The 26,938-nt window shown below is 37.5% G+C and overlaps 1 protein-coding gene and 1 long non-coding RNA gene across 4 annotated transcripts in view; one reads left to right on the forward strand and one right to left on the reverse strand.

The window, feature by feature from the left end:
* The window catches only part of LOC146431140 (uncharacterized), a 148,344-nt gene that overhangs the window by 72,941 nt on the left and 48,465 nt on the right, over positions 1 to 26,938 (forward strand). The window lies entirely within an intron of this gene.
* GABRG2 (gamma-aminobutyric acid type A receptor subunit gamma2) overlaps positions 1 to 26,938 on the reverse strand; it is a 63,985-nt gene that overhangs the window by 8,865 nt on the left and 28,182 nt on the right. For all 3 annotated transcript variants that reach the window (XM_085073451.1, XM_085073450.1, XM_085073449.1), the window contains 2 exons: positions 25,685 to 25,767; positions 24,854 to 24,991 (listed from right to left, as the gene is read on the reverse strand). In XM_085073451.1, the coding sequence (XP_084929577.1) occupies positions 24,854 to 24,991; positions 25,685 to 25,767 (221 nt within the window). The remainder of the gene's footprint in view (positions 1 to 24,853; positions 24,992 to 25,684; positions 25,768 to 26,938) is intronic.

Consider the following 26,938-nt stretch of genomic DNA (forward strand, 5'->3'; position numbering starts at 1 on the left):
ATATATCTGTGTATAGAAAGAGTTGTCTCAGTCCTTCCATTTTATAGACCGTTTTAACATACTTTTTTAGTTTTATGTTCTAGGTTGGTGGTTTTTTTTGCTTTTTTTTTTTTTTTGTTTTTTTTTGTTTTTGTTTGGGTTTCTTTTTTTTGCTTTTTTTTTGTTCGTTGGTTGGTTTGGTTTTGGTGGCGCTCTCCTGGTGTCCATGGAGATTGTCTGGATTTTTCCCTTAACCCAAGGAATGCTTTTTATACATTAAACTATTACAGTAATATTTTTGCAGTGTTTTATGCACTATTTTTTTGTTGTTGTTCATAATGTAATCCATAAGACTTTTTAAACCATGAACTAACTTGTGAAGGGCTTGGGTCAGCCACTGGCAAGGAAACACAACTCGGAATTCTGTCATCTCAAGGATGCACATCAGAGGACTATTCATACCCACAGAGCAACAGCAGTGTCCACAGAACATTTGCTACACAAACTGGAGACACTCCAGGTGCAAGTGGTTTATATCTAATCAAACACAGTTCCCTTTTACTTTCTTTTTTTAAAATTTTTTTTTAATACTGGACTTCATAAGCAATTATGATTAGAACATCTCTCTGCTAACAGGTTCCAAAAGTTAAACAAATATGTAATTGTTGAAGGTTTTTTCCAATCCTCACAAATATTGTTGCACCTTCTTTTATGCAAAGATTTTCTTCCCTAGTTGATACTTGTGTAAAAAAGTCCAAACTACTCCAGATTTGTATCTGTAGGAAACTCTGTCACTTTCTGATATTTAAAAGTCAGCAATATTGTTCTGGCAGATCTTATTTCCAATGCATTGTAGAACTGCAAATGTTTTACTGCAAGCTCAAGGTAATAAGAGACCATATATATTTTATATGAGCTTTAAGGTTTCTACTAATGGAGAAGGAAAATCAGGGGAAGTAAAAATTTCAGGATTGACTGTAACTTGCCAGGCAGTGTGGAATTGACCAATCTGAAGAGTCATTCCAGCATGCATAAATTCTTTTAAATTACATTTTGCTTTCTAGTTTGAAAGCCTGCTGATGCTGCAGACAGTGTTAAGTTGTGGAATGTTTCAGAGATCATTATGAAAGAAAGGAATAATGCTAATATTTTACCTTGCTTTGTTGGGGTTTTGGGAAGCAGGATGCAAAGATGGTTTTTTTTCAAGGCAGGAGTGAGAAAAATGTAATTTAGGAATTGCCAAGACAATTTCATATTTCTGTAATGTACTGAATATGTCTTCTAGCCTTGAAGAGATGTTCTGCTTTTGACTTGGGACAAGGATGCAGGACCAAGTGCTGAGATGCTCCAGAGAAGTCTCTTGCTGGGATTTCCTAGTTTACTTAAGTGATGTTGGAATGATGTAACAGCCAGTCTGCTGAGATTTTGAATAAGGAAAGTACTCTGAACATACAAAATAATATAAGACCAAAGATGTGCAGTTTCAGACCCAGTCTCAGTTGTCACAACACATACATCCAAAACGTCAAAGGCGTTAAGTCCCCTCTGGAATATGGACTTGACAGTACTTTGCTTTAGTCACACCTTTCATGATACAATCTTGCCTCAGCCCTGTTTTTATCCACATTTGGTTTGTTTTCTGACTCTGTTCATACACTTCTCATTTCTTTAGCGGAGACCAGCTTAAATACTGTGTTATTTTCAGATTATCTCTGAGCCTCAGGTGATTTTTCACTCCTGGTGTGATGCCTGCATGAAGCTGTCAAACTAAGACATTAATTTAGTAAAAAATGGCCAGACTTGATCCCTCAGCACAGTGTCATTCATTAGTCCTCACTTGGCAAATTGATGATCTTTTCATTATTCCTTCATCCTCTTTCCCTGAGCTCTGGCTCCTGTTTGTCCAATATTGTCTACTGCAGCAAGAAAGCTTCTCAGACTGCCAGACTGCTGTTTGGAGCACTAATACACTTTTGGAGTTTTATAGAAATGAATGATAATGCAACCTGGCAGTATCTTTGTAAGACAACATACTTAAGTACTAAGCATTTGGCACCATAATTAGAAGATTTTGGATTACTTAGCCTTGCACCAGAGACCTGACTTTACTACCATCCATTCTGAGGTATATAGAATTGTTGCATATGTCTAGAAAATAATGCCTAGATAATTTTAAATTTTTAAAGAAATACAAAATTTCCTTGGAAAAAATAATCTTATTACACTGAGGAGCATAGTAACTCATCCTTCATATATTTAGACCCTCTCTCTCTCTCTAAATATACATCTTTCCTATTCCTCTGTGGTCATCTGTGTTTCTATCTGCATATAGACAGACATAGTCTTCTTCATCTAAACATAAAATAGCAAGTTAACAATTTTCTTCAGTGACATGTATTTAAACCAGAATGCAATCCCTCAGGAAAATGCTGTCCAGGTCATGTTTATCCTCATGTATAAATGCTCATATCATATTTTCTACTAAGTGCATATTCCTCCTAGTTATGTTTCAAAGATCAAGAGATGCAGAGCAGAGTTCTGAGTTGAGACACAGCATCTTCATGCTGCCACTCTGAATGGGAATTGAAATATTTCTCTTGGGGCACACAGAGGAAGTGCATGGGCCTTAAGTGATTTCCAGAGTAGGAGATAATTTGAAAATAAGATTCATGCATCAGTATTCTGTGCTCGTGACCTTGGTGAGGCCTTGAAAAAGGTTTTACTTCTAGCAGTCCTGTTCCCTCCTAATTTACACAGGCTCAAAACAGTATGTGTGAACTTTGGAAATGGTGATCTTCCTCCTACCCTTTGCTTGTGTGGTGTAGTAATTTGAATACCAGGATCCAGGCTGTGTTAAGCAGTAGGGCAAGTGAATTCCTGGTTTGAGGAAGCGTGTGTGTGTGCTGGCCTAGGTCCCAAAGGTTCAATAGAAGGAATTAGTCGTGCCAGGAAGCACAGCCAGGGGGAATGCGTGCTGTGCTTAGGTGGTTTAATCAGCACAGTGGGTGGGATCCTTCATTGCTTCCTGGCTGGGGAGTCATTCATACTTGTGAGAAGTGAACGGGAAATTATGGCCATTAGTGCTCTCTTTATGCATGTTTAAGTGACTGTGCAAAGTGCAAGGTACTGGGGAAACAAGGCTCTAATTTGTACTCAGGAGTGATTGGGAAGGTAGCACAAATGCAAGAGAAAAGAACCTGTAACACCACAAGAAAGTGCTGGCTTTAATTATAGTTCAGGTAGCAACACTTAGAGCTAAGGTTGTCTCACACTTAATATTATGAGATTCTGCTTTCTTTTGTTTAAAACGCTGCGGGATTTAAATTATTAAAAGAAGCGCAGAAAAGCTTCTAAAATCATGTATTGGCCATGTGTTCAAATTATTTGTATGTGTTACTTCAGTGCATTCTCAGATGGTTTTTGAGTGGGGAAAATCCAGCGTTTCATTTCTGCTAAGGTTATGGAGTTTTGAACAGGGAAATTCAATTATGTGAAGGGCTGGCCTTTTCATGAGTTCACATTTCTGTGAAAGTCCTTCATGGGTAACTTAAAAGCTTTGGAAAACAATGAAAGTGTGTATAGATGTGTCCATGTGAATAAGGTTTTTGAGAGTTTTTATAAGACTTTGTTTCTATCTCTGTTTCTTACAAAACTGCACAGCAAAAACCCAGATGCATGGTAGAAGTGGCTTTCTTCTTCTCAAACTGTATTTGTTCCACTGCCTAAAATCTCCAGAATTTTTGTGCTCTGAGAGTTTACAGCTCATCACCTCATGCTGACTCTGTGGTGTCAGGAGTTTCATTGTGGAGCTCTTCTCCCGCTGGAACTGCAAGTGCTCTATCCCAGGCTCTGAACAGGATTTTCCTTGAGTATTTAGTTACCTTAAATATTTTTTTCAATGTTTAGTAGTTTAAAAATCAATGTCTGTTTTAGTAGTTCTCATAATGTTTTGAATTTAGAGCTTTTTGTGTTTAAATTTTAAAATCTGTGGAGAAAATAAATTATGTAGGAGAATGTTGGTAATGAATCACCAATTGCCACCAAAAGCTACCAAGTATCTTTATTGTACCCTTTTAAAATTTGAAGTTGTTCCCCACTAGATGAATTTGTGCAACTGCCAAAAAAGTCAGATAGGAGCAGAGTTATGATCCAAACTCTCCCAGAATTTTTAGCCATCATTTGCTGCTTAACGGCAGATCAAGTGACTAACAGCTAGGATTGATGTAGGTCACAGATTATGTGGTGTGCAATAGGCACAATTTTGTTGTGCAGCAAATAACAACCACATGGTTCATACAGACCCAGGGATGCACCAGCTGTCCACATTCCCAGTGGGCTTTTATCTCCTAATGTTACACGGAAACCATACAGAGAAGGGAAGGCACTTTTAAAAATATTTGTTTAAAGAGCCGCATGAAAATAGAGATAGAAATGGAACCTTTACTCAAAATTAACTTGTATAAACAAGTGTATAAATAAATGATGTGCTTATAGATGGGAAACCCTATCCAGTTCATCTTTCTGGATGGAGTATACGTAGGGAAAAAAGCAAATAAAACCCCTCATGCCACAGGAGGGCACTGTCACCTCAGAATAGAAATGAGAAAAGCATGCAAGTCTGCCAGCGGAAAACTGAATCTTTTAAATGTCCAGTTAATCTCGCCATTGAGTGTTTATACAAATACTGAAGTGGCACAAATGACCTGTGTGAGTCTGTTATTAGAGGAACACTTTTAAGGACTAAACCAAGTCTTGTGTGATAGAAATATCCCCAGAGTATCACCTTTGTGCTACATGTAATGAGTATAAACTGTATAAATTGCTAATGAAGAACAACTGTGGCAGCAGAATTTATCTTCTTTTCCTCATAAATAGCTAATAGATACATCTTTGTTCTCTCTCTTGTACCATTAGCATGGCCAGCAGTCTCACTTTCTGTTAGGCAGAGACCACAGCTGGTACTCTTGGCTTCTTCTAAAAGAAGGAATGGGTAAATGGTGGGTTGATGGGATAGATGTGTTTTGTTGGGTTTAGTCATAGTACGTGGAAACACCATTAAAATAGTGGTGCATGATGTCTGTGAACATCTCCTATAAGAGAGGAGCTTCTAATTCTTTTTAGTTCTTAAAATGCTGCTGGGTTAGCACAGACTCTAAAGATAATAATAAATGGGACCAAAAAGATTCTAAGTGCATCCTTCTTCATAAAAGACTCAGGCTTGGTGCCATTTTTATACAGACATTCTGTAATAATAAAAAGTAACTAGTTGGTGAACTTGTGGGGCATTGCTGTAAAGCAGCTGATTTCCTTCCCATCGTGTGCCCTCCTGGCACTCTGGAGGGCAGCAAGGTTACCCAAAAGCTGCTGCAAGTGTGCAGAGAGAAAATGAAAGATAAAAGAATATGGAAAGAGCCTTTTCTCTTTCATGTCAAATCAGGTGTTGGTAGCAGAGCTGTTCTCAGCTGTTGGTAGCAGATCTCTGCCCCCAGAAAAGGCAGGAAAAGGGCAGAATGGGAGACAGGAATCAGACCTCCCTTCCAATTCAAGCAAGTGTCAGACTGTGGATGACATTGTAGAGTGCAGCTCTAATCTAGGATAAAAAATCACGTAAATATTTTAAGATTGGTGTATTTGTCCTGATGGTCTTCATTTGGCTTTTGTGCCCATCTCTTTTCTTGCCTTGACAGGATCTATATTTGCTGGCATTTACTGTCTTGGTGAGGAGACTGAGTCAACCTGAAGATTCTCAGTGAGATGTCTTACACTGTTACAGTGCCATAAAGAAAAGATGATATTTGTCCTAAACACACAGTTTTCTATGAGGATTCAGATTTAACCTATTCAAATAATTATCTTGTGCAAAACCTAAAGTGACCTATTTTTTTTAATCTTCCAACAGATCAGAAAGTTTGTAAATCTGTCAAGTTCAGTACAAATGTACTTCGAAAACTGGTCATTTGTCACATGAAGACACGATATTCCCTCTTGCAGTGCAATGTTTTTACATATATGGCAGGAAAATCGTTTTGGCTGAACTATTTGATCACACTGGGCACATGAATGAATTTTCATGAAAGCAGGACAGAAATTTGATCACAGTACTGATCAGAAGCTGATACATATGGGATTTATTTGTTCTCACAGCAAGAAATTAAAATTCTGGGGAAAAGGTAAAACCAGGGGGAACACTGTTCCCTAGATATCAGACCATGCGACTTTCTCCTTATCTCATTCTTTGCCAAAAGTCCTTTTCATTGGTTCTGTCTTTCACAGCTTTTCTTTCATTGACTAATTTTTAGACTGCATAAGGGCCAGAGAGCTAAAATAAAGTAACTTCCTTTCAAAAAATGCTCAATAATCTCTTTCCCTCTGAGGTTTAGCTGCAAACTACCACTATTGTGTCAAAGAGAAGTCATGATGCGAAATAAAATGCTGCAAATATTTAGTCTTTAGGGCAAAGAAAGAAAATCTGCCATGGCATTGCAGATATTTGCTTGTAACAGACTTGCAGATGGAATCAGTGCCATTCCCTACCTGACTGCTGGCATTACAAAAAGAATGGGGTGAGCCATGGTCATTGCTGCCACAGCACAGCAATTGCACTAAGTAGTTTCCCCAAAAAATCTAATAGCAGAAATTCTTAATATCAATTTCCAAGCTATGTTTATAGTTTGATTATGCAATGAGGTAAAACAATATTAAGATTTTGACAAAGCTTGCACTGTAGTCCATTTATATAAGATTATCTCTGGGATTCAGATAGCTGCAAGCCTGGTTTTCAATTTGCATTCCAAAGGATGAATCCTAACTGCATTGCACAGCTGGATGGAAGGCAGGGGATGGGAGGAGATTTGCTTTTGGGTTTGGCTTTTTTTTTCCTTTTTTTTTTTGGGGGGGGTGGTTTTGTGGGGGGTTTTTGTTTGTTTGAATTTTTTTTTTTTTTAATTTGTTGTTCTTGGGTTTTTTGGAGCAATTTTTAAAAAATAAGGTGTGTGTCTGTGTGTGGATATGTCTGACACTACACACCTTGATTTCTTGTGGGAGCAGGGAGAAGAGAGCTGCAATTAATTTATGTTTGTGAAATGACAATCTCAGCTGATGAAACTTCTGCAAAATGAGATGAATCATTGTGTTCATCTGAGCAAATGAAATTTCTTTATGTATGACATGACTTTCTGCCCAACAGTTCTGGATTTTGTTTAGTCCTTAGCCACTCATTCCACTTGAAGTGCTGTTTTCTCAGTTCATTTGACAGAAAGTGTTCCATTTCTCATTAGTTTCTAATTATAGGAGGAAAGAATGTAATGACACTAGACAGTAATTAAAATCTATTACCGTTGTTCCCACCTTCTCTTTGAAATCACAGAGACAAGATTTAGCCTGAGAATTTTTTGTTGCTGAAAAATGTCAGTGTGTGGAAATGTGCTGAAGGATTGAATGTAAACTTATGTGTATTTACTTCTCAGGTTTCATCTGTGAGTGCCTAAAGTCTAAAGGGAAAATGAGCATTACTGACCCTATATATTTACCTATAGTATGTTTTTTCCGAGTTTGTTACATAAACAACTTCTTTTTTTTTTGTTCGTTGGTCTGTGAAGGTGGATAAGCTATTACATTGGTTTAGCAAGCACAGGAGGGTTTTTAGTGTGCAGGATTAGCATTCAGATGTGGCAGCAGCAATAGGTTGCAACTGCTGTGAGTGAACCATTATGCTCCAGTGTGTAAATAATCTCCAAATTCTAAAACCTTCTGCTCTCTTTCCCATTGCCCCCTGCCTAGGAAGTGTCAACCAAGAATGAGCACTCAGTGTCTCATCTCTGAATGGTCAGGAGTGGTTGGGTTCCTGAAGAACCTGTTTGGCTCACTGTGACAAAAAGTCCATCCAGTTCAGAGATGAGAAGATGTGAGGCTGACAGGAAATCTCAAGTGAGGTGAGAAAGTGCAGAGTCACCATTTCCAGGCAGCAGCAGCAGCTGGGATGCTGCTCTGTCAGGAGTCCTGCTGTGCCTGGCACATCCTGTGTCCTTGGCTCCTTTGGATGTCTGGTTCTTATCTCAATACCTCAAGAAAGCTGTCTGCTTCAAGAAAATTATGCCCCTATAGCAAGGCTCTGTGCATGTTTAAAATAATGACATGCTTAATTCTGATTATTTAACCTATTTCCATAATAATAATGCAGCGTTTGATAGAGTGCAATCACCAATGTGAGCAAATAAGAAATATGTTTTATTATATTTCATTCATTTCAAGGTATCCAGATGGTGTAACCACTTTCTGACAGCATCCAACCCTGCCTGCTACTGGGAGAAGTGGAAATAACTTCTGTTTCTGTACTTCAAAGCATGAAGTACAACACATCCCTGGTACTTTAGATCAAACACACTATCAGAATTATGAAATGGCATGGAATAAGGGTTGTCAAAACTATGTAAATTTTATCATGTTGAGATTTTCAGCAGTTTGCATCTGGAAAGAAAGCAGAAAATGGTGATTGCTTCTGTTTTGTGGGGTGGCAAAGCACAAGGTTCATACCATACCTTACCATGGGTCTACAAATTTGGACTTCCTAGACAGCTGTGCAAAGGATTTGTCTGAAAAGAGAGCATGGGCAAGTCCAGGGTTAATAAGAGAAATGTGAGATGTAAAAATGGGAATTAAATAAAGGTGATGCTTTGAGATCTATGTTAAAAACTGCTGAGAAAAATTAGATACACGCCTCTTTGGAGAATGCCACGAGGCAAAAAATTAAAATATTTAATAATTTTTGTCTAAGTAACAACAGTCTTACAGACATGTTGGAGAACTCCCTTGAAATTACTACTGCTTCATGAGCTCTGTGCAGATCCTAGGTGCTGAAATGACTGGACATGACTGATGTAGTTTATAAACAACACCTCTTCTCGGATTTGCTTTTATATCTTTGTGAATTGTCTTATACAGCAAAGGTCATTCTCAAATCCCTTTGAATGCCTCTCATTTGGAGAGAAGAGGAGGTGGAGGATACAGTACATTTAATCTTTGATTTTGATGTTTCCAGTTATTTTTGGGGCCAGGAGACAGCAGTGCATAACCTGAGGCTGCAATAAAACTTGATGTTTCCTCCTACTTCCTCTCCAGAGGAGAGAAGCCATGACTGGATGGAGGCAATGTTCTGCAGGGGAGCTAGAGATTTCACAGATTCCTTCTGTCTGAACCCCCCAGCAGAAGAAATATTTAATACAAGAAAATACCAGTCGAACACCAGCATCTTGCACAGGGAGATTACTAGGAAGACAATACCATAAACAAAGATCCCAAGGGATGCTGGGAGGGAGGGATACATCCTGTTTTATTGCTCAGCTTCCAGTATTTGATAGGAATTTTTTTCTATTTTTTCTCTTTTTTTCTGTTTTTTTCCCCTGTTTTTTTTTAATTTTTCTTTTTCGTTGTTTTTTGTTTTGTTTCTGTTTTCATTTTTTTTTTTTAGTTTTTCAGTTCCATGTCTTTTTAGCTTTCATTAAATATTCTAGGATATTTCATCAGTGGATATTTAGTTTTAAACCCCCGGGAAACCAATTCAAGTAATGGACAAAAGACTAAAATTCACCCAAGCATGAGACCCTGGAAGGCAAAACATCAAAGAGCAGAAGTTGTACAGATCAAACCCAATGCAGTGTGGTCACCTACCAAATGTTGTGGGCTTCAGAGAGATCAGTAAGGAAAGAAAATGTCTTTGAGCACAGGAACCCAATAAAGATACCGCATAAAATGTAAATTATCCTCTTGGAAAACATCGTAGCCAAAAGCATGTAAAAGAATCAGTGTCTGAAACCTCTTTTTTTTTTTCTTGAAATATTAAGGAAAAAACCAAATTTCATTGTTTTTTGTCATGTTCTGTCTTGCCGTGTTTCTGGGATGCCACAAAAAAGCCAGGTTGCATGCTTTGAAAAACTTTTTGTACAACAGGGTAACAAGGTGATATCTATAGGTGATAGGAAACTTCAGAAAATGGAATTTTTGAAATTAACAAAAATTCTCATTCACTGGGGCTTGCAAAAAAATAAGAATAATGAAGGTGACACATGCCTGAGTGTTTTATTATGTCATTGATGTGTAGGATTGGATCCCTGAACCTTTCACTAAAATGTTTCCATTTTCAGATTCTGACAAAACACTCAGCAATATGGGTTCTTGAATGACTGTGGTAATTCTGAACTTCCTGATACTCCTGATTCTTACAGAATATTTAAGTAGTTAAAGACTAAACAAATGTTTCATTTACTAGTTAATTAAAATCTGAGTAAGTGCATAAACCAGGTAGTGATTATGCCATTGAGAGAGACAATCCACAATTTTCTATTTCTTTTATCTGTGACAGATACAGCTGGCAGCAAAACGGAAATACATTTTAAACTTGTTACTTGCCTCTGTTGAATCTTCACTCAAAATGAAATTACATTGCAAAGATAATTCTGTAGCTTTAAAAATTCATAGGTTTATCATAAAGGCTGTAAATGTTGAAAAGCTTGCAGAAATTGCCAGGAATTCTCCCAAACAGCTTTCTACGGCTACTTGTTGATGTAGTAAACTCTTCAGAAACCCATGGTTTACCCAGACACACAGGTAGGAAGGGAGTGTGGTCACACAGCTCTCTGAGTTCTAATGCTAATTTCTTGTGTGGGAATCCCAGTGCATGTCTTAGTGTTCATCTTTGTTAGCAGGTGAACATGGAACTTGGGTACACCAGGAGGAGCTGCTGTTTGAATGAGCCTTGAACATTGCTGTGTATGTGTATTGCATGTAAGGGGAAAACGGGGGAAGAATGCATTTTTTTAAGTTTCAGTGTTCATAGTTTTGCTGAGGTGTTGTTTTGCTTGTCAGTTTGTTGTTAATTCTAATTGTCATTACCGTGATGATATCAGTGCCAGTGTGCAGCAGTGTGTGGTCCCTTTGTGTACCAGGGGATGTTCCCTGACACCTTTCTGAGCCCCCAGCCTGGTGGGGGAGCTGCTCTCAGGGCTCCCACCATCCCTACTGCTCACTTATAGCCTGGCTTATCTCTCTTCTCTGCTTACATAGGATGCCATGGGACTGTTTAGGAATGGAATGATCACTTTTCTCGAGACACAGGCACTGGTGGAATGACCCTTAGAAATGTCTGTCTGACAGAAGTACTGATTTCTTGACTTATTGAGTACAGGGGAGCTTCCCTCCTATGCCTGCAACCTACAGTGCTGCTCCAGTTTGGAGTGCCTCCCCAGCTGCTTCCTGGTGACAGTGGGGATAGGCCTGTGTGGATCGTCTTAGAGGCTTTTTAAGGTCGATGAAAGTGCACTTGTTGTTTTCCTCTAATTGTTAATACGAGGCTGCCTAAAACTGAAGCCAATTATGATAGTTTTTAGCTCTAACAGAGTTTTGCGGTGTTCAAAAGGACAAAACAATTTTCCTCATCTTGCATGGTGTGCTCCAGGCATGTGAAGAACAACCTTCTGTCCCAGTGATGGTGGAGCTGTTGCCTCCCTCCTCTGCAAGCAGAACATGCTGTCTCACATGAGTTTATTCACTCTCATGTGAGCTGTGCTTTCCTCCCGCTGTACATGCAAAAGGCTCTGCAGTAGCAGGCTGCTCCCATTAATGGGCATGTTTCAGGAAGGGTTCTTGCCTCAAGCTGGTTGAATAGGATTTGGAGCTGTAGAGTTACATTTTTCCATGAACTGAGTTTAATAAAAGGTCATTTATCTGTGGAATATGGATTGTATGAAGTCACCTGTATCACATACATGACTTCTGCTTTTAACATATCATAAATCCTACATACAAAACCTCAGAATGAAAGAAAGATCTTTTCACTAGAAGAATCTGGATCTGTATTCAGGCTCACTTGTTTGAGAGTAACTCATATTTTTCAGCATTTTGTAAGCATCTAAAATCTGTTAAAACCAGAGTTTAAAACCATAACACATAAAGATATTACCAAATTACCTGGAACAGAGTGCTCCAGAGTTCACATCTATGAGTATTAAAACTGCATTGTTCTAATTGTTAGCGTTTAGAACTACATAGAACAATTTTTGATAAAAATATGACAAATGTATTTGATTTTCAATTTGAGACATTCTTTTAGAAGAGAATGTTGTGGATTAGTATTTGAGAGGCAAATGCAATCTTCATTCTCCTGCTATCAGTTTGCCTGAGGACAAGAGCTGCTCTGTGTGCAGATTCCAAATTGGTTCAGGTTTATTAAGTATTTTGTCTTGCAGAAGGCAGGTGCAAACCTTCAGCAATGTGCAAATTAATCTTGTTCACAATCACAGTTAACAGGTAGCAGTAGAAATATCTGCTGGCAAAAGTAGGTGTTGCTAAATTGTCTAAGGTGAGATTGGGGAGGAAATGAAATGGAAAAAAAACCTAGCTGTAAGGGAACAGTTATTTATATGCTAAGAAAGGAGATGGCAAATGTGTTTGGGTGTGTTTTTAACCTCTTGAGCTTTCTAGAAGGATATTATTTACATAAGGTAGAAAGTAAAATTGCTAAAAGAAAGAAGAAAGCTTTTTAAACCAGTATGTCTTTAGCTATTAGATGGTGGAAAGAAAGGATTTTTAAAATCAGAGAAGAAATAAAGGCACTGAAGTGGAAGGAACCAGGTACTCATCAAAACAGTAAATAAATGTAGAGTTTAAAAAACATAGAAGGTGTTTGAAAAATTGAGAAAGAAGAGTGAGGAAACTATGAAAAATGGCAAACAATGAGATGATGTTCTAAAATGGTAGTTAATACCCAGAGTAAGGCCACCAGTAAGTTATCAGAGTAAGGCCATGCAACAGGCCTGAAGGGAAGAACAGAGATGAAGAGGATGCTTAGTTTGAAGAGCGTGTCTCAAAAGAGATAGCTATGAATCATGAATAATTTATAACCAGTATTGCCATTTGAAGTCAAACAGATCAAGCTTAGGATGTGAAAAAAATCTTTAAAGACTACAGATGAACATCTTGAAGCTTCTGTTACCAGCTTCACAGGAATAAAGGTAGAGCTTCTAGGTGTGTTTAATCACCCTAGTCCAAATCCTACAAGGTATTTAAATGGCTCGCTCTTTTCAAGAGGAGACCTTTGAAGAACTATTTATTTCTCAAATACACATATCCATGATAACGTTCACAGCTACTACAAAACAGGTTCCCCTGGGAGTCCCCATTCCATGTCACAGTGTGTATTGCCATCACATTGTGTGTTTGCAGGCCTGAAAGTGCAACCTCTTAATATCTTCTTAAAAGTGAGGTTACAACGCTGTGAATCCCGTGGGTTATGTCTTTTTAAGGCTTTTTTTGTTTTAACATTTGAAAATGTCGTGTCCTGGGAAGCTTTTAAAAATGAATCGGCAGTTGTAGATCTGAAGCAGTGTGGCATATAATAGAGAAGGAGGCGTTTGGAGTCCCACAGGACTGTGGTGGGAGCTGTGGATAGAGCTGTACCATGCAGGCTGCACCCTGCACATTGTGATGTGATGTGAAGTCAAGGGAAGCCAGATCTCCATGGGCTCTGCTGTGTTATTTTTTTAGAAAATCAGGTGCTGTGTTTGTAGGAGAGTGGTAAGGCTGAAACAGGTGACTGGCATTAGAAAAGGTTAATATGTTCAAAAAAGTCTTCCAATATGTTTGGCATTTATCTTTCTATGGCGGTTGCCAGACTTCAGGGAAATTTGTATCATTTCTGCAGCAGTGGTCATTCCCTCTCTCTGGGGCAGTCATGATGGTACCTCAGATGCCATGAAGAGAGAAGGATGCTCAAAGGCCAAGAGCCAAAGAAATAAAATGGCAAACATTAACATCTCACATTAAAAAAAAGATTTGCTTTGAAGGGGTCATGAGTTTCCTGGGAGGGATGTAGCTGTGGAAATGCCATCCAGTGTCCTTCAGGAAACCAACATTCCAGCAAGGCAAACGCAGCAGTGCTCCTCCCCCGCAGGGTGTGCCCCTGGCTCAGCTCTGCTGCCCACACTCCCTGGGAAGCATTTTGCTGTTCCTGTGCTCATACTGCAGGTGGGAGAGAAAGAGTAGCCAAGAGAGCATTTCAAATATTGCTTGACTCTTTTTTTTACTCTACTAACTCAGAGGCTTAGTTTTTATGATGACTTTCAGTTTTTACTATGTAAATGACAGTGGTGTTTTCAAATTGCATCCCAGCAGTTCCCAGACAGATCAATTTTAAACGTTTTATTATTTGTGGAAGTTCAAAAGAAGATGACTGATGGTAGTTTTTGAAAAATACATGTTTTACTGGTGTAGTTTCCTCCTTGTTTCTTGATCCTAACATCTCTATGTGAACATCTTTTTAAGCCAAACAAATGTTGGAAAACATGAATACAGGTGTAAACAAAGTTCTTCAAGCAGCTCTCAACATGAAACAATTCATTTGTTCATTTATATTACCTTGAGGTAGCAACCTTGATTTTGGAATAAAATTCCACTATCATAGGAATTTTATCTCGAAGAAAAAAGAGTTTGTATCTCCCAAGTTTACATTTCCAGAATAAATTAATTAAATACCATAAACATAATATTCCTCATTGCCCCTTTCTGAAAAGCTACTTTTTCCTTTAAATTTAATTTTATATCATATTGTAAAGTTTTTTTTTTATGTGTAGTCTCTGCAGTACTGCATTGAGGTAGGCATACTAATGATTATCATTGATTTTAGTTTTTTACTCTTGGCACTATTCACTAATAATAAATTCTTTTGGTGAATTTTTTTACTTTTCTTGTCCCCAGAGGTACATTTTTTCTCTCAGAATGGGATGATATCCAAAGGTTTTCCTACACCTATACTTGAAAGCATGATACTTCTTCTCTAAATATAGTCATACAGTTGCTGACCGTTGTTGTTTTTCAAAATAATAACGGAAAGAAAATTAATTTATTTTCTTTATATTCAATAATATCTTTGCTTTTCTCGGGATGAAAGCAAATAATAGAATTACTCAAGAACGTTTTTCTTAGATCAGATCCTTAGCACTAGAGCAAACATAGCTGGAGTGACAGCCTGCTGTCATGAATGCCCTGACTATTGCTCTTGCATTTGTATAACCCAAGTTAACACATGCAGTTCCAAGATATTGTTGTTTCACCTTAGGATTTTGCAGCTGGAACAATCTTAGAGCTCTGTTCCTGACCATACATTTGCTACAGTGAGATAAGAAAGGAAATTTTGATGAACTACAGGGATGGTTGAAAGCATGGTTTCAACCAGAAGAAAACTTGTTTTCTTCTGTTTTTAGATACGTATTACTGGGTAGCAGCAGAAGATAATCAAAGAAATCAATGCTCATTCTTTATTGACTGTCTGGTTTTGCACAGTGGGATACTCTATGGAAGGAAAGTTGAGTAAGGTCAAATAGTTATTACTTTCTGTAATTTGAATGAATAAGGTGTGAACTCGTTGTAGGACTTTTGGAGGGAGGCAAGCGAAGTGAGTTCTTGGTATTTTAACCTGTCTACCCAGAATGGAAGCAGCTTTGGATGACTGGTTGTTACCTACACAATATGACCCTACTTCCTTTTCAAAATCATCTTCTTATGATTAAAATAGAAGAAATTGAGCTTCAATCAACAAGGACACATTATCTGCAGTTGTGAAGTTTTTTTACAATTTTGTCAATTCTTGGAACAATAGGCAAGGAAGAACAAATAGCAATTACTGACTTGTTTCATGATCATTTGCAGTCTCTAGCATTAAGACACACAAAGGGTGTTGTGGTACTTTATGCATTAAATCTTGAAAATATTTTCAAATTCTCCTATGTAGGGCATGATACAAGCAAGTATTATTACATAAATTTTATCCTGCAGCTCTTTAGCCTTAATTATGCAATCTTCTTGAGAGTAGCAAAGAACTCACTTAAAGACTGTATCACTTTTTGAGATAAGTGGTGTATTTTTAGCTTCTGTAATGTACATTGAAATGAGGACAATTATGCCTTGTTTCAAAAGGCAGTGTTAAAACACACACTATTTACAATTAAGAATTTGTTTTAACAATACAAAATGAGGAAGTTAATGTTTGAGAAATATACAATGATGATGACAGCTATTTGAACATTACTACTATGCTTAGGGTTAGGCTACTCTGTTCCTCTGTGAGAATGTGTTGTCAGCATTGTAGGATGGGATATGAAATTGTAGGTAACATGGATCTAAAAATGTAAGTAGAACATTTTGTAGTCACAAGGTACAGCGGAGAGTTTCAGTAGTTTGTACATCATGTACACATTTTTGTTTAACACCCTGGTGTATTTTCTTTTTGTTTCTCCCATTTTATTTGATTTAAAAAAATTAAAAATTGAAGCTCACTGTGAAAGGTCTCTTCAAGGTTAGTGATGTTCATTTAGTTTAAGTTTCTTTTTGCATGGCTTTTTTTACATTTGGCTGGATTTGAGTATTAATAGCTCCCATGGATGCTGCCTGGCCCTTGTTACATGTTACACAGACTTGTATGTCTTACTTCCTCCCAGCCTTCCAATTATATCTATTCAAATACAGTGATGACCTCCCCTGACAAAACAGCATCTTAGATAAGTAGGTTATTAAAAATGCAGTGTAATGACAGGCGCTTGAGAAACTAGAAATTGCACTTGCAAAGTGAAGGGATTTAACTGTGTAAGAACAGCCTCAGAGGCATATGTTTATTATTTGGGACATATATGTGCCCCAGGAAAAAACCTATTTCAAATGAGCTATCCCTTCTTTATACACATCATGAACATTAAGCTGTCATTGTCTTCAAACATCCTTAATGAATTAATTTTTCTCTGCTGGAAAAGGAGGAAGATGGTGAATAATAAAATAAGGCCAAGGAAAAGAAATGTGCAAGACATTATTGTATAATCATTGTATTGCAAATATATTTTTTTGAACATAAAAAGGATCTGGAAGTGAAACATCAATGCAGAAATTGAGCATCAGTTCTATACTGACCAAATTACAGGCTACTGAGATTATCTGGTGACTCTGCAGCTGAAAAAAAGTTGAAGTGCTCAGGAACCTCCCGATTTATCAAAGGATTGCTCGAAGTTTAGTTATTTGAACAGTGTATTAAAAAATTTATTTATTCAAATCATTAATTTAAAGATGTTTATTGACTGTTGTAAAAATGCTTAATATTCAGAGTTATTTTAATTCTAAAGTAATTGTGACTATACGTTGTTCTTTCACTACTAAGTCACCTGGTCTAATAGTCTTGAACTAAAATTTCTCCTTGAAATTCATTGTAGTTAGATCTAGCTGGGAAGAGTGACATTACATTGATTTTCTCTTGTGATGTTTTTGTGAAAGTCAGTCAGTGGTTGAAGTAGGATAATATGCTTTATGTCTCAAGGAGTCATCAGTACTTATGAAAATATATTCATAGGGACATAAGAAGCATCACAAAAATTTTTATGCTTAGTTATTTCCAAGAAGGGTTTTAAGATATAGATTCACCCTGTTAACTTGCTGATTTTATCACAAAATTAAAACCATTCAAAATTTGGTTCATTATTTTTAATCATTCAAATGTCCTAAAAGAGCTAATTATCGCTATTATATGAACACATATTATTTAAAGGCACTGTTCTATTCTATCCACACAACTATATTTAATGCAAAACCAATCTTGCTTATAACAGCTGTGCTTTTGTAATTACCCAGCAATGGGTTCAGTGAAAATGCTTGTAAGATCCCACATTATCCCTTATTCTCTGGTTAGTTGTATAAAAATTCTTTTTATCCTTATCTGACCATTCTGAAGCTCGGTTTAACCTCTAGCAAGCCATGCTTTCAGATATGGAAGACCTTACGAAAGGCATATTCATAAAAAAACCCCTGACCCTCAAGAACCTGAGTTCGATTGGGAAGTCATTCTGAGAAGGACTGAAAGAGTCTTCAGGCCCCAACAACCTTCGTCCTCAGGGACAGTCATGACTTTATTTTGCTGAGGTGAGTCAGTTGACATTGAGTCTAGGAAAAACTGAGAGTAAAAAAAGGCTGAATTAATGTCACTGGAATTTTAAGGGAGTCTTTAACCCGTCTCAAAAGATGAAAAGTAACCATCAAAGAGCCTTTCAACTCTTTATGTGATTAGGAAGAAGCAGGTGGATTTGAATGCCTAAACCTGAATCTCTGTAGATACAAACCTGAACAGAAAAGTCAGATTCTCTCAGCCTGTGAGAATTTTAAACATATTGAATCCCTAGGAATACTGTTTGCTTTTTTTCCTAAGACCTAACCCATTGCTATGAAAGAGATTGCACAGTGAAGCAGTCTTTGTGCTCTGGATGGTTTTTGCACTGACTCCAAACTGTTTGTGTAGATTTTCAGCCAAGGGCTGAGCAGCCAGCACAGAAGAGACCCAAAAGTATCTGCCCTGAGTCCTTCCCAGCCATTCCAGGACAGCCTTCTGTCTTTCTTGTCTGTGCTTTGCTATCGAGCTTCTTGGGAAGCCTTTGGTTTGTCCCTGTAGTCTTGTCTGTCTCTCCAGGGATTATGTAAGGAGAAATGGTTCGAAGGATTTGTGATTTTGCAGTTCTAAAAAAGCACACATACATAGATCTTGGATGTCTGCATGACAGTGAGGATTCCAAATGCCTGCTTACTGAATTAGTTTATTTAATCCTGTGAATTTTTATGTAAATTCTTATTTGCCACACAACTGAGCAACTGAATAAAAAACATAGAATGTACAACAGGTAGGGAATGAAGGCAAATGTATTTCAGTTTTATTATTTGAAGACACAATCCTAAAATGTAGATTATTTTCAATGAGCCAACTATTCAGTTAAACTTTAGTAAATGTTCATTAATTGCTATGGTTTGAGGAATGACTGACCAGCAGGAGTATCAGGATTATTTTAGAAAAATTTCTTACTGACATTCTAGAAATGTGTTATCGAATATTCTTGAAAAGAACATGCAGGTTTAGTTACCTTAGGCTGGGTTTTATCCCCTAAGAGCAATATCAAACTGTGTAAGCTGCCACCATAGCCGAATTCCTCCCCACAGAAGTGTCCGTAACCCTTTGTAATGGTGGTTTATGAATCAAATAATTCAGCTCCTCCTGTGTTTTCTTTCAAATGATGATATTTGGATGCAGTAATGTTAAACAGTGGCTCATGCAAGTTGAAATAAAGGAGAGTTTGAATTTAAAAGAAGAATAATATAAGCAAAAAATATTCCCCTGTTGACTCTCTTAAGATAGGTGGCTATCCATAACGGGAGTAAAATCTTAAGGTATAGCTATTAAGATATTTTAGGGTTATCTTAAGGATATTATCTTGAAACTGAGGATTTATTTTGAGGCAGCAAACACAAAAATAGACCTTTCAGTCTATTGTGTCTGCCCTCTGCTTTAAATGTTTCACTGTCCTACAGAGACAGTATTCTTTTAGCAAACATGTTTAAGGTGATAATTCAATATAGCTTTTCAGAAAAGAAGGTTATTAAAGAAGGTTATTGAGATAAATACTTTCTTATTGCATAGAGAGAACAATAACAACACACAGAACACTTCAATAGCCATCTGGGTTTTCTGACTTACAGCTTATGTCATTATTTGCTCCTCTGCAAAGTGGGTACGAATATGTTTAAATTCTGCCAAAAGCAAGATGCAGGTAGTAATACCTTGTACCCATTCACTTGATCAAAATCTTCTGTCAGGGAAGGTTTTGGGTTCTCAGAGGGATCTTCCTGGCATATATGCTGCAGTCAACCCATTCTAGAACCTGGGGCTGTGTATGGGGCTGGCAGGGATTTCTAGGTGCAGTGGCAATCCACTTATGGACATTTTTAATGTCAGGACTATTTCTCAATACATATCTTCAAATCTGATTTGCAGCTGTTGTATTTTGCCTTAATGAAGAAGGAGAAGAAGACTCCTTGGGTTTTTTGAGCATTATGAAACCTCTGGGGACTGCATGTCTGCCAACAGTTCAATTCATTAGGATACAACATTAAAGTAAACTATAAAAGCCTGAAGATACATCCTCTTCCACAAAATAGTAGCCCTGACCACATTTTCCTGATAAAACAGAAAGCAGACCCAATTTGCTTATGTGGTTTAAAAGATGCATAGAAAGATCAATATTTAATACCAATTTGTTTATCAATTAGGAACAATGCACTGTCTCTACTGCATAGCTCCGATTAGCTCTCTAAAACACAGAACAGGAAGAAAATAAAAAGGCATTTACAAATATTGGCTGACCAGTCTTGTGGCTCCTGTGCAGCTTGTTGAATTGCTGTTTATTTATTAGTCTTATAATGCCTTTGTATCTAATTAAAAATTCAGGACAGGCCCTGTCAATATGCAGTAGACAATGTCTGGTCCAAAAAAGGAACTACCCAGTCACAGATATGAACTGGGAATACCAGAAACTCCATCTGTCCTGAATAATTACACATCTACAAACCTTTTTGCATAGTACAGTATTTTGTATGTTGAAAACCACTGGAATAGTGAGTAGAAGTGCAGTTTGTCTAGTAATTGAATGAAATTAATAGAAACCTATTGATGGAAAGAATTTCAAGATTTAAGCTACTCCTTTCCTCCTTGTCTTTGGTACAATTTCAAATACTCTCTGATTTTAGGATTTCCACTATTTTCCTAAATGCTCTGTATCAGTGTTGATCCTTTTTATGGTTTAAAAACAGTGTTTGTTTTATTTCTTTGATGACCAATTATATTTTCTTCCGCACTAGTTCTGTATTTCCAACTATTTCCACAAGCCATGTTTTCTAAACTCTTCTTATATTCCCCTGCATTACCCTCTCTTTCTCAAAATATTGCACTTAAAACTGATTTTTTATTAATCAAGCAGAATGCAGCAACCATTTGATATAAATTTTTCACAGAGCAGCACAGTGAACATTTCCCCCAAGTTTACACACAGCACTAAGGAATATATTCTAGAGGCAGGTTTTTTTGCATCAGTATCACATTCTCAATCCTTTGTGGACTACTACAGCCCCCGATTTCTTTTGCAAAACTCCTGATGTTTTTATATTTGTGCAGTTATTTTCTTTCTAAAGTCTTTCCCTCTTTAAATAAACTAATTACAAATTTTTAAATGTTCTATTTTCCTGTTCCCAAAGTGCAACATGCCCTTCTTGATTTAATCCATGTATGCATTGTATTTTGCAAATCTATACTTCTGTATCACTTGTTGCTTTCTTTGTAAGGACTACTCATAGCAGTGTGCATCCAAATTTTGCAAGTTAGTGAATTTTTGTTCTTTAGCCTTTTTTATTAATTAATCCCTTTTTTATTGGAGAATCTCATTGCCATTCAGTGGATGGGGCCTTACATTGTGAGCAGAAAGGTCACCCACAAGAAATGTTAGTTTCTTAATAAGCTATGCACTGTTTGAGCAGTGATTATGGACCTACTTCAATAATACAAAATATCTTAAACCCATCTCAGTTTCTCAGTGTGTGAGGTCAACTGTAATAGTTCATATAAATCAGATGGTATTATGTCCTAACATGTACTCCATTGGCAATAATCTAAACTAAACCAATGCTGTAATTTTAGGGTAATTTTATGGAAAAAGCAAAAAATACATGCAGGTAATATATATAGACTATTTAGTTATTTTACTGGAATTTTCATAGGCCATAAGGTTTAGAGTCAACCTTTTTGAAGTGTCCCCACTATTACTGGACAGTGGATTCCATTATCTAAGTAATTTCTTACTGCTTGATCAGTGACTTTCGAAGAAAATTAAAGTTACATGTAAATGTTCTGTTTGGAGAGAAACAAGCTGGTAATTCAGGATTACTCATTTCAGATCAGAGAAACAGAGAGGGGTGGTTTGTAATATTCCAGTTGGGTTTTTTCTGCTGTTGCTGGGATTTGCTAACTAAGGGACAGAATTCCGACATCTGGCCCTTTGCAGAAATACAAGATTAACTCCATGCGTGCAAAGGAAGAGCAGCAGATAAATGCAGTAATTTCAGCAAGACCATCAAGTTTTAGGAAGCTTACACTCAAACAAGCTTTGTCCTTCTCTGCCCATAACTCAGCCCACAGCTCAAATGTTCAGCTGTGCCATGACAGGGAGGGAATAGTGGAGTTTGTGATGGCCAAATCTCAGCCATCCTGATTCTCTGCTCCAGACACCACACAAGCATAGCCCCCAAGGACTAGAATGTTTGGGTCACTGCGGAGGGGTGAAGCTGGAAACAAGAATTTCTTTTGAAATGGAGTAAATGGAGATGCTAAAAGTTTACTCCAGTTTCAAATGCCTTAGCACTAGGCCCAGGCTCCTTTTGTTCCCTAACTGTTCAATTTCATATTCTCTAACACCCCTTCCTGTGTTCTGGTTTCTCTGGAGTTCTTTTCACCTAAATTTAATTTTGGGGAAGAGTTTGTGGGAGTATAATATAGCCCTCTTTCCAACACCTCATTAATTTTTCCATTGCCTCCTCCACTGTACCTCAGCTCCTCTCTCCACTAAAGCATTGGCACTGGCTTGCACTGAAATTCTGCTCTGCAAGTAATTGCATGAAGTGTCAAGACTTATTTTAGCTGTATGGGGATTCAAATATTTAACTGGGGGGCTCAGGCTGCATCTAGATTGCTAATAAACTTGGAATATTTTTTTGCCAATACTTTTCATGAAACTGTTGAAAATATGGGCACCTAAGAATGTAATTATAGGTAGAGTTTGGGTCTGGCAGAGGAATGCTGGACTTAATGTAGTTGCCAGCATGCTAATAAGTCACTTAAGGAAGGTATGAACACTCTTCAGGCTCTGCTGGCTTGAACAAAATATCTGTAGCTCCTATTTTGTTGGGTTTTTTTGCCACTGTCTGATTATTTAGATGCCATACCTAGGTCAAAATAAAATCTAGTTTTGTGTGTTTGTGGTCATCAAAACAAGAGGAGCAATGAAAATCAAATATAGGGTAACTGCAGCAGGAGAAATACATACCCAGGACATTTTTCCAAAGTTCTATACACAGCAGGTCTGTGAAAGCAGCTCAGCAGGCTCAGTAGCTTTCATGGGCTTTTTGACTTAGGAACTGAGTGATGACTAGAGTGACTTTTCGCTGCTTTAAAGTGCATGTTAGCTGCTCATTTCCTTTTTTTCATGCAAACTCAATGGACTGGTGTGCATCATCATATTAAAAACTACAGATGCTACATTATGGGAATACTCCAGGTGAGTACTACAAGCTTGAATGACTATACATAGAAAAAAAGAAAGGTTTTCTTAGTGTGAGAAAGGGATGTTTTTCTTTTTTGTGTTTTACTGTTTATTTCCCAGTATGCACCTTGTTCACATTAACAGAACATTAGAGTGTGCTTTTGAGTCACCAGTGCACTGAATCAGGGGATATGAAGCTTGTAGCATGTAACGATTTTATTATTTTCTGTCTCTGGTCAAAAAAGAAAAAAAAGAGTTGATTAGGGAATGGCTCAAACAGATAATTAAAGAAAACAGCAAATAGAAGAAACTCAAATTAAGGCTGAAATATAGTTAGTTTTCACCATGGGCAGGATGAGACTGGAAGCACACTTGGGTACACTGCTGCCATTTGTGCTGTCTGAGGGGAGATGTATTTATTGCTGGGTTTATTTTTGCGTTGAGAGCCCTGTGTAATGGAGGTCATTTGCAGCTCTGGCTCTCACACACTACTCTCCTGTCCTCTTTTGCACCTTTATGTTTGTTTTCCTGGGAAAATGAGAAAAGTTAAATGCTTTCTTCAATACTTGGCTAAATACCTTCCTAGGCTAAAATGGCAGAAGACTCCATGAGGCTAACATTGCTGCATTTTGGTTTTGCCCTGCTCATGAGGCTGAGCACATCATTGGTGCTTACTGTCCAGAGATTCAGTAGCTGGAATTTGAATTAATTCTCCATCTCTTTGATTGTTCTCCTGTGTAATGTACAGCAGGCTTCTTGCAACTCTGGCACATCTCGCTTTGAATATAACAGCAAGGCTGTCCTTTTAGAAGTAAAATGGGTGGGGGTACTTCTGAAGTCAGAATAAACGCAGATGTCTAAATTTAAATTACTATAATTGCCAGAACTATAAAGTAGGGTAAAATTTAGAAACAGCCTGAAAAAACACCAACCTGCTTACATTTCATTGTTCTTTTTGAAAGTAAGAAATGAAAGACGAGAGATATCATGCACATACAAGAATATTAATATGCTATTCCTCTTTACATCCTTCCTCATAGTTACTGATTTTCTTTCCACTGAGAAATAAAACAATATATATGTCTAGTAGAATATATTTTTTTGCTTAGTTAGTAGGGTTAAAATTGTGTTTTTATTAAACAGAGTACTTCCTCATTTGTCATTCTAAATTCCATTGCTTGTTTCCAAGGAGATAGAAATATGAAGGAAAGTCATCTGAGACTGATTTGTAAGGCTGCTCTCTTTAATGAGAGTTGAATGTGCCTTATTTTAAGGAACAAAATAAACTTGGAGCCTCTGTAGTAAAGAGGTTGGGATTTTGAGTTTAATTTCAGTGCCGGCTTACTTGTGTCTGGCAGTGGGAAGGGGATTGTGAAATGTTCAATTCAGTGTCAGATCCTCCTTTGGTGGCTCAGCTCTGCTCTTTCCTGCACTGAAGCCATGCAAGTTCCCTCATCCACACACCCTTTGTAGTCGTGTCTTTCTCCTGACAGTCAGAGCTTTTTCTTGGAGGACAAGAATGGACAGTAGACAACAAGGTTTTCTTCTTCCTGTGAGGAATTCAGAAATGCTAAAGCCCGGATGGTTCCATAGATATTGAAAAGACTGTCATTGTTCGCCAAAATGTAAATGCTAAGTTCTAACCAGAGGTACCTTTCTTGCTTTAATTCTGTTGATAAAATATTAACTGAACGTGTAGGTAAACACTTCACTTGTCTTACCTGAAGTTGTCTTCACCACCTCAGTTGTGTTTCTGAGTCCTGTGAAGGCAAACTGGTAGAGCCTCCAGGAGCGAGTGTCCCCCACCTCCACCGAACTGCGCTTCCACTGGTAAATGATCTCTTCCCTGGGGTAGCCATCTTATTGCAATGGAAAATACACAATGCTTTGGTTCATAGTCACTGCTAGGCTTTAGGGTGCTTTGGGGAGTAAAAATACTACTTTCTATTTCTGGAAAAAACTGGAGAAGCATATTGCAAGTAAATTATAGATATGTTTTTTTCAAGTTACTTACTAGTGCCTTTTACTTAATGTCACATTTTATTTTATTAATTATAAATTATAATAATGCTTAAGATAAATTTTTCAAAAACAGGTTTTCCACATTTGTGGACCAAATAGGATGCAATTTTGCACATCCTCCAGATCCATCTGCAGCTGGACCAGGAATTCACACCTTGACCTTACTGCAAAATGTCAAACTCTTGACTCCGACTAGTGCAATAGTAAAATACACACAGAGAGAAGGTGGAAGGTGTGACATCTTGATGCTGAAATAAAAATTTCTTGGTTTATGCTCAGCTATAAGCACAAATTAATCATATAAGGTCCAGAAATTTTATAATTTTTATGGTAGTCCTTAATTTTTGTGAACATATATGATACACGTACTGAAAATAAGAATATTTTCAGTACAAAATACAAGTGAAAACCATTTGGATATGTCTAATTAAGAACATAACCTCCACTGACTCTAAGTATGTAAATATAAATTTATAATAAGCAGATCAGTGTGGGTCAGAAGAGGGAATATTTTTGAGCATGTTACTTACAGCTTGAAAATTCCAGTGGGCAGGAGTGGACATCCATTGGGAAGTTGTGTAACTGTAGCTGACACTCAGCATCAATTGTCAGCCTGAGAAGAAAGAGATCAGGATATAGAGAATGCACCTGAGATGTTTGTCCTGAAAGCTACATCATGGCAAGCAAAGCAAGATTCTTACTAATATGAATCCTGACTATAAAATACAGATCTTTTATATACATATATATATATATATATATATATATAAAAAGAGTAAACTCTTGCTGTCTATGTAATTATTGAAATATTACAAGCATAGGAAGACATCATGGATACTGATAAGCAATATTTCTTTTTTGGCTCCCTAGACCTTGATAATCTACTTTCTGGACTGTGTAATGGGAGAGGGAATTAAGGTTCTGTTCATGTGCATCTGAAATGGCAGCATTACTCATGACTGACAAATCCATAAGTAGATATACAGGTCATCTCATGAGCGGTGACAAATCTTTGTGTCACAACATGCCATAATGCACCAGGAAAATGCATTTTTTGTGACAAAAATTCTATTTCAGAAATGATGGATAGGTGTCCAAATTTAGACATCTGCATCCAAGAAACCCATCTAGACTCCCCTCACAGCTAGTGCAAAGGCACTCTGAGGATACAGTTCCTCTCTCTCCAAAATAAGATATTTAAATTAAATCAGGAGAAAAATGTACCCAAAGGTGTTTGTCTCCACTGAATATTAGGAGAGTCTCTGTGATAACTCAGGTAGTGTAGGTGCTGTAGATCAGGTAAAGACATGTACTTTTAGAAATCCCAAGTAAGATGAAATGTACCCTCTGATGTTCCTGCTGAAAACTCTACCATTTTTCATTCATTCCCAGTGCAGCTGTGAGCTGCAGAATACTTGGACTTTGGCAGAGAGGGAGGAGGTGGGGTGAGAGAGGGAAAAAGGAAAAGGGTGGGGTAAAATGTTTATTTGTTCCATGAGGAGCCTGTACGAAAGCTGTAGTAGGTTTCTGGTCTTTGCTGATTCTGGGGTGTGTAAATGATGAGCTCTGTGAGTTGAGTTTGTCTCCAGGTTCCTGAGGGAAGGTGTTGTGTGCAAATTACCCTGTGTCTCATCTTGTGTTTGTGCACAGGAATGCTGGAACCACCAAGATAACAGAGTCAGAAGGATACTTTTCTGCATTAGGGATTTAGGAAGAAATCTCATTTCCCTGTTGTCCTTCCTCTTCTCATTTTCATCATCTTCATTATCAGAGATACTTGATTT

The sequence above is a fragment of the Lichenostomus cassidix genome, chromosome 13 (genome assembly GCF_008360975.1).
Source record: "Lichenostomus cassidix isolate B80296 chromosome 13, HeHo_3.0, whole genome shotgun sequence".
In the NCBI taxonomy this organism is placed as follows: domain Eukaryota; kingdom Metazoa; phylum Chordata; class Aves; order Passeriformes; family Meliphagidae; genus Lichenostomus; species Lichenostomus cassidix.